Source organism: Pan paniscus, chromosome 23 (assembly GCF_029289425.2).
Source record: "Pan paniscus chromosome 23, NHGRI_mPanPan1-v2.0_pri, whole genome shotgun sequence".
NCBI classification, from domain to species: Eukaryota; Metazoa; Chordata; class Mammalia; order Primates; family Hominidae; genus Pan; species Pan paniscus.
Window position 1 is genome coordinate 33,737,392 of NC_085927.1, and position 8,244 is coordinate 33,745,635.

General features: G+C 51.2%; 1 protein-coding gene across 2 annotated transcripts; it reads right to left on the reverse strand.

Moving 5' to 3' along the window:
• Positions 1 to 162: 162 nt before the first annotated feature.
• Positions 163 to 4,082, reverse strand: LOC117977478 (glutathione S-transferase theta-1-like). 2 transcript variants are annotated; one of them, XR_008622517.2, is made up of 3 exons: positions 2,035 to 4,082; positions 973 to 1,123; positions 163 to 687 (listed from the first exon to the last, which is right to left on the reverse strand). XR_008622517.2 is itself a non-coding variant. In XM_055105563.2 (2 exons), exons 1-2 carry the CDS (start codon positions 1,180 to 1,182, stop codon positions 613 to 615), a joined length of 285 nt encoding a protein of 94 aa, XP_054961538.1. In that variant the 5' UTR covers positions 1,183 to 1,342; the 3' UTR covers positions 163 to 612. The 2 variants fall into 2 exon arrangements, 1 of the variants encoding a protein (XP_054961538.1); XM_055105563.2 differs by lacking the exon at positions 2,035 to 4,082 and having other exon boundaries at positions 973 to 1,342.
• Positions 4,083 to 8,244: the final 4,162 nt, after the last annotated feature.

Consider the following 8,244-nt stretch of genomic DNA (forward strand, 5'->3'; position numbering starts at 1 on the left):
GGCTGCAGTGGCCAGACTGTGCACCTGGTGGCCCAGGAAGGTAACTAGAGCCCCACGTAGAGGACTGAGTGCCACTCACTCTATGCTTTGTGATTTAATAGGTCTAGGCTCAGAAATGGGACTGATCCCACTTCCAGTGACAGAGTAAGCCTGGAGACAAGCGAAGAGCATGCAGTGTGTTTATTGCAGACAGCAGGGTGCAGTGCAGTGGGCTGTACCCACTCAGTGGAGCCACTCCTGCACCCACTGCACCTGCTTCTGGGCCAGCTGGGGGTCCTGCCGAGCCTCACTGTGGTTCAGAGGCTGGAGTATGAGCTTGTGGGCCTCCAGGAACAGCTCAGTACCAAGGGCAGCCTTCACATGGGCCCGTCACACTGCCAGCCGGGGCCAGTCTTGGAAGAGGTCGCAGCCAACGGCAGTGGGCTGGGAAGACAGGGCAGCTGGGGTTGGGGCTCAGCCCCATGCCCAGAGTCCCCCCAGAGGGCAGGTGGGTAGGAAAGCTTCACCTGCATCACCTCCGTCAGCACCAAGTCTTCCAGGGAGATCTGCTCCATTGCCAGGAAGGGCCTGGCCACCAGCACACCCCCCCATCCAGGTGCTTCAGGGCTGGCATCAGCCTCCCCAACAGCCGCTCCAGCTGTGCAGCATCTGCAGGCTGTCCGGAGAAGTGGGGCAGGAGAGACTGGGCTGGGAGGAGAGGAGCAACTTAACCCAGACTCTTGGAAGCCTCTTGGGCCTCCTCTCCATCCCTTCCCGGCTGCCATTCATTAGTGATGTCCTCTGGGGCTCTGTGTTCAGAAGGTTTCTAAGGATTCATTCAGGCTTAGGGGAAGGAGTACTGTGATAGATTAGTTATGTCTGCTGAGGACAGTGGAAGTGAAGCTAATATGTAATATGTACCAACTGGTGCCTTCCATCTCTGGGGGTCCAGGCCCCTGCCCCAGCCTGCATGACAGGGCCTAGGAAGCTCACCTTGCACAGGTAGACATTGATGGCAGGCAGCTGGATGGTGACATGCTTCCACACCAAGTACTCATCCACGCAGGTGTGGGCTTGCAGCTCAGATGGGTACCAGTGTCCCCGTATCTGGTACTTTCGACTCAGGTATAAAACGATGACCACGCTGTGGGCAGGGGATGTCAGAGATCTTTTCTCCAGCCTGTCAGGGCCAGGTGGCTTCATTGCTCATACTCAGGGTGATTTGACCAGGTTTTCTCCCCACCTTCACCTTCAGGGGAGGACCTTCCCTATACTGCAACTCCCTCCAGGCAGTATCTCCCCACGACCAAACCACTCTGTTTCTCCATTTCCAACTCTGATCCTCCCTGGGCCCATGTTTCCACCTCCCCTCCCAGTTACCATACCATCCTGCCCTCTGTGCCCAGGCCCCACTCCCTGGCATCAGGGTCCCCACTCAGAGTGAGAGAGGCAGGCCTGCCATGTGGGCCCTGCCCAAAAGGTCTCCAAGTTCCCTTCCTAGTGCCCCAGAACACTAGGTGCCCATTTTCCATCCTCGGGTAAGCCCTGGGAGGTGGATACATTATTCCCCCCATTTTACAGAGGAGAAACCTGGCACATGAAGTTCTGTGATTTGCCCAAGGGCACAGAGTGAGGGAGTGGGGAGCTGGGATGAAAGTGGAGCCTGCCCTGGGTCTGCCCAGCTCCTAGGACTCTGAAAGGATGAGCTGGGGACATTTGGGGAGGAGCCAGCCTCAAGCCTGGGCCTTGCCCGCTGGCTTCAGGTTGTCCAGGTTTATCTGGGTGACCTACGTCCTTTCCCCACCTGGGCAGCTCCAGCTGGCTTAGACTGTAGCCAGGTTCCAGCCACCAGCTTTAGCCCAAAGGTGCCCCTGGGTCCAGCCTCTGCATCAGAGCTACACAGGCTGAAATGAGGAAGGGGCCACAGTGATTTGGAAAGATCTCCAAGCCAAGGAAAGATCTCTCCTCTCGCCTCTGCCTCCCCCTACAACTCTGAGCCCCAGAACCCAGGCAGATCCTGGCTCTGACCCTGGGTGGGCACCAGGTCACCATTACCTCTCTGCTAGTAGGAAGTCGCCATCTCTGAGGGCAGGCACCTTCCCCAGGGGGTTCACCTTCAGGAACTCAGGCTTCAGGTGCTCCCCTGGTGGGCAGAAAGGAGAGAAGGCTCAGTGCAGGGCCTGGTCCTTGGCACCCACTCCATGGGGCCCAGCCCAGCCACCTGGCTCACCCCAAGCCAACTCCACTGTCTGCAGCTGAAAAGGGATGTCATTCTGCCTGGCAAAAGTGGATAGCGTGGCAGGGGGCTGAGTGCATGTCCAGGAACAGCTTGGGCCCCATTGCTGCTCCTCCCACCTGCCCTCCCCAGAGGTCTGTACCTCCAGAAGTTGCTCAGCCCTTCTTGGCCAGTGCCTTCCCCCAAAATGGGGCCAGAACTCTGTACTCCTCCTGAAGCCTATTCCCTCCATGACTGGCTGGGAGGCCTGCCAAGCCCCTCTCCCCTTTTCTCCACCTCTGTAGAGTGGAGGAAGGGGTGGCCAGTGTCCCTTTGGGGGTTTCAGATAGAAACTCAATGACAATTGGCTTAGCAAAACAAAACAAAACAAAAACCACAACAACAACAAAAAAAACAAAGGGAGTGGGGTGGGTGGGGAGATTTCTCAGAAAACTTCTCCAGTCATAGGAGGGGAGGGGTGTAGAAGTCACTAAGAGAACTGGAATCAGAACCTGTTTCTGTCTCCCCACTTTTCCTCCCCTCTCCTCCTCTCCCCTCCCCTCCTGTCCCCTCCCCCCTCTCCCCTCCCCTCCCTTCCCTTTCCTTCCTTCCCTTCCCTTTCCTTCCTTCCCTTCCTCCTTTCCTCCCTTCTTTCTTTGAGACAGGATCTCTGTCTCCCTACACTTTTTTCTTTTAATTCTCTGTCTCTTTCTTGACATGGAATCTTGCTCTGTCACCCAGCCTGGAGTTCAGTGGCACGATCATGGCTTACTGCAATCTCCAAGTCCTGTGCTCCAGCAGTCATTCCACTACAGCCTCTGGAGTACCTAGGACTACAGGTGCACATGACCATACCCCACTAGTTAAAAAAACAAAAACAAAAACAAAAAAACCCTTGGGCCTGGCAGGGCGGCTCATGCCTACAATCCCAGCCCTTTGGGAGGCCAAGATGGGCTGATCACATGAGCCCAGGACGTCAAGACGAGCCTCGGCAACGTGCCGAAACCCAGTCTCTACAAAAAATACAAAAATTAGCTGGGCATGGTGGCGCATGCCTGTAGTCCCAGGTACTCAAGAGACTGAGGTGGCAGGATCACTTGAGCCCAGGAGGCAGAGGTTGCAGTGAGCCAAGATCACGCCACTGCGCTCCAGCCTAGGCAACAGAGCCAGACTGTCTCAAAAAAAAAGAGAGAGAGAGAGACAGACAGGGTCTCACTATGTTGTCCAAGCTGATCACAAACTCCTGGCCTAAAGTGATCCTTGGGTCTCAGCCTCCCGAGCTGATTAGCTGGGATTGCAGGTGTGGGCCACCACACCCTGTTATCACTCCCTTTCTCTGAGTCAGTTTTTCTCTCTCAGACTAGCCTACTCCATGAACTCAGGAAATGTCACTACAGGTGGCCCCAGCTCCCATTTACCTCCCCATAGGGAGCTCCTCTCTCCAGTTCCAATTTCAAAACTCCCAAGGAAGCATTCTGGTTCACTTGCATGGGCCACTGGCCAGAGGGATGGGATACTCGGAAAGATTCAGCTAGAGTCCCGGGCCCAGCCCTGGACCATCACTGTGCCCCCTGGTGAGATGCCAGGGCTGGGATTCAGGGAGAAGAAAGGAGGTTCCCGGACAGTCATTCCTGCCTCCTGCGGCTGCGGGCTCCCTGCCCCCATCCTGTGCACGAAGTGGGAGCTCCCGCTGTCTGGCAGCAGCTGCTCTGCAGGGGACAGTCTGGACGGTAGAAAGTTCATCCTTAACCCCAGCCTTCCAGTCAAGGTTCCCACCAGTTTGGGACACCTGCAAGTGTCACATCCCACTGGGTGAAACTCTAAGATCCCTTTTAGAGGATCCCATTCGCTCCCTCCCTTCTGCCACCTTCCAGCTCCGAGAAACAGAGCTCTGAACGAACCCTCAGATGTCCGTGCGCTGGGGCCTTTCCAGGACGGCGGGGCGCAGGCCTTTCTGGGTCGGGGTGACACCTGGAAACATGTAAGGTCCCTGGCACAGGGACCCCTCCCAGTTTCAAGCGATTCTCCTGCCTCAGTCTCCCGAGTAGCTGGGACTACAGGCGCCCACCACTGCACCCAGCTAATTTTTTGTGTTTTTAGTAGAGATGGGGTTTCACCGTGTTAGCCAGGATGGTCTCGATCTCCTGACCTCGTGACCAGCCCGCCTCAGCCTCCCAAAGTGCTGGGATTACAGGAGTGAGCCACCATGCAGGGCCAATTTTTGTATTTTCAGTAGAGACAGGGTTTTACCATATTGGACAGGTTGGTCTCGAACTCCTGACCTCAGGTGATCTGCCTGCATTGGCCTCCCAAAGTGCTGGGATTACAGGCGTGAGCCACCAAGCCTGGTGGTAATTTATAAGGAGTGGACATTTGTTGGCTCATGGTCCTGAAGGCTGGAAAGTCCAAGATCGAGGGGCCAGCATCTGGCCAGAGCTTTCTTGCTGTATCATCCCCTGGTGAAAGGATAAAGAGAGGGTAAGACAGAGCAAGAGGCTGAACTCACAGCCTCAAAGTCCTTTTATAATCCACATCAATCCATCTGTAACGGTGGAGGCCTCATGAGATAAACACCTCTCATTAGGCCCCACCTCCCAACACTGTTGCATTGGGGATTACATTTCCAACACATGCTTTGTGGGGGACCCATTCAAACCACAGCACAGGGACACCTTCTCTTTCCTTCCTGTGGTAGGCTGAATAATGACCCCTAAGGATATACAAGTCCTGATCTCTGGAACCTGTGAATATTACCTTCTGTGGCAAAAGGGACTTTGCAGAATTGATTAAGAATGTTGAGATGGAGGCATTGTCTTGGATTATCTGAGTGAGCCCTAAATGCAGTCACAAGTATCTGTGTAAGAGGAGACAGACAGAGATTTGACACAGAAGACAGGAGAAGATGGAAGCAGAGAGATTTGAAGATGCTACATTGTGGGCTTTGAAGATGGAAGAAGGGGCTATATGACCCAAGACAGGCAGCTCCAAAAGCTGGAAAAATCGAGGAAACCAATTCCCCTCTCAGAGCCTCTGGAGGGTGTGCAACCCTATTGGCACCTGGGTTTTGGCCCAGAGAAATAGATTATAAAGTTCTGGTCTCCATAACTGTAAGAGAATAGACTTATGTTGTTTTAAGCCACCAAGGTGGTGGTAATTTGTTATACCATCCAGAGGAGAGGAACACAGATTTTGGTGCCAGGAAGCAGGGTGCTGCTATAAAAAAGAAAATCTAGGCTGGGCACAGTGGCTCATGTCTGTAATTTCAACATTTTCGGAGGCCAAGGTGGGTGGATTACTTGAGCCCTGGAGTTTGAGACTAGCCTGGGCAACATGGCAAAACCCCGTCTCTACTAAAAATATATAAATTAGCTGGGGATGGGCCGGGAGCAGTGGCTCACGCCTATAATCCCAGCACTTTGGGAGGCAAAGGCAGGCGGATCACGAGGTCAGAAGGTTGAGACCATCCTGGCGAACATGGTGAAACCCAGTCTCTACTAAAAATACAAAAAATTAACCAGGCGTGGTGGCGGGTGCCTGTAGTCCCAGCTACTCGGGAGGCTGAGGTAGCAGAATGGCATGAACCCAGGAGGCGGAGCTTGCAGAGAGCCAAGATCGCGCCACTGCACTCCAGCCTGGGGAACAAAGCGCGACTCCGTCTCAAAAAAAAAAAAAAATTAGTTGGGGATGGTAGCGCATGCTTGTAGTCCCAGCTACTGGGGAGACCGAGGTGGGAGGATTGCTTGAGGCTGGGAAGTCTAGGCTGCAGTGACCTGTGACTGTGACACTGCACTCCAGCCTGGGCAACAGAGTCAGACCCTGTCTCAAACAAACAAACAAAAATCTAAAAATGTGGAAGTAGCTTTAAATTTGGGTGATGTGCAGAGGCTGGAAAAATTATGAGGCCCATGATAGAGAAAACCTAGATTGCCTTGCACAGATTGTTGGTAGAAATATGGATGTTAAAGACCATAGGGAGGGCTCACGAGTATCAACTAAACATGGTCAGAGCAAGTCTACATTGCCTTACAGCATACCTAAGTCATCATAGGCAGCTGTAGGTAGATATATAGATATTGGCTGGGTGCAGTGGCTCACACCTGTAATGCCAGCACTTTGGGAGGCTGAGGTGGGTGGATCACCTGAGGTCAGGAGTTCAAACCAGCCTGGCCAACATAGTGAAACCCCATCTCTACTAAAAATACAAAAATTAGCTAGGCGTGGTGGCATCCCAGCTACTAGGGAGGCGGAAGCAGGAGAATTGCTCGAACCTGGGAGACGGAGGTTGCAGTGAGCCAAGATTGCGCCACTATACTCCATCCTGGGCGACCAAGCGAGAATCTGCCTCAAAAAAAGAAAAAATAGATATTAAAAATCCTGCTGCTGAGGACTCTGAAGAAATGAGGAACGTGTTTCTGGAAACTGGAGGAAGGAGGATCATTTCCCAGAAAAGGAGCCCGTAGGGAGGTAGAAAGCTTAGTTGAATTGTGTCCGATAGTTATATGGTGGGTGAACTTAAAGCAACGAAGTTGGATATTTAGCTGAGGAGACTTCCAAGCAAAGTGTTGAAGGTGAAGCCTCATTTCTTCTTGCTGTTTATGGTGAAAAGCAAGAGGAAAGTGATAAAGTGAGGAAAAAGCTGTTAAGCAAAAAGAAACCAAGGTTTGATGATTTGGGAAATTATCAGCCTGTGCAGATTGCAAAAGATGCTAAAATTAGAAGATTCGCTGTTTGGAAAACACAACTCTATCCCTGTCCTGGGGATCACTCAAGACTTTTATCCATAGACAACCAGATTTCTATGGGCTTGAACTCTGTGTGTGTGTGTGTGTGTGTGCGCGCGCGCGCGTGTGCGTGTGTGTGTGTGTGTGTGTAGCAAGGTGGGGGGAGCACAGTGGAAAGACCTTGAATTTATTTATTTTTTAGACGGAGTCTTGCTCTGTCGCCCAGGCTGGAGTGCAATGGCACGATCTCAGCTCACTGCAACCTCCACCTCCAGGGTGGTTCGAGCGATTCTCCTGCCTCAGCCTCCCGAGTAGCTGGGACTACAGGCGTATACCACTATGCCCAGCTAATTTTTGTATTGTTAGTAGAGATGGGGTTTCACCATGTTGGTCAGGCTGGCCTCAAATTCCTGACCTCAGGTGATCAGGCTGGTCTCAAACTCCTGACATCAGGAGATCCACCAGCCTCGGCCTTCCAAAGTGCTGGGATTACAGGCATGAGCCACCATGCCCAGCCTTATTATTTATTTATTTATTTTTGAGACAAAGTCTCCCTCTGTCACCCAGGCTGGAGTGCAGTGGCGCAATCTCTGCTCACTGCAACCTCTGTCTCCCAGGTTCAAGTGATTCTCCCAGCTCAACCTCTCAAGTAGCTGGGACTACAGGTGCGCACCACCATGACCTGCTAATTTTTGTATTTTTATTTATTTATGTATTATTTTATTTTTCCATAAGTTATTGGGGTATAGGTGGTATTTGGTTACATGAGTAAGTTCTTTTGTAGCAATTTGTGAGATTTTGGTGCACCTGTCACCCCAGCAGTATACACTGCACCATATTTGTAGTCTTTTATCCCTCACCCTCCTCCCACTCTTCCCCTCAAGTCCCCAAAGTCCATTCTTATGCCTTTGCGTCCTCATAGCTTAGCTCCCACATATCAGTGAAAACATAAGATGTTTGGTTTTCCATTCCTCAGTTACTTCACTTAGAATAATAGTCTCCAAACTCATCCAGGTCACTGCAAATGCTGTTAATTAATTCCTTTTCATGACTGAGTAGTATTCCACATATATATATTCCATATATACTCATTCCATATATATATTCCATATATACTCATTCCATATATATATTCCATATATACTCATTCCATATATATATATTCCATATATATGTATTCCATTTATATATTCCATATATATGTATTCCATTTATATATTCCATATATATGTACTCCATATATATATTTCATAGATGTGTACTCCATATATATTCCATACGTATGTATTCCATATATGTATTCCATACGTATGTATTCCATATATGTAT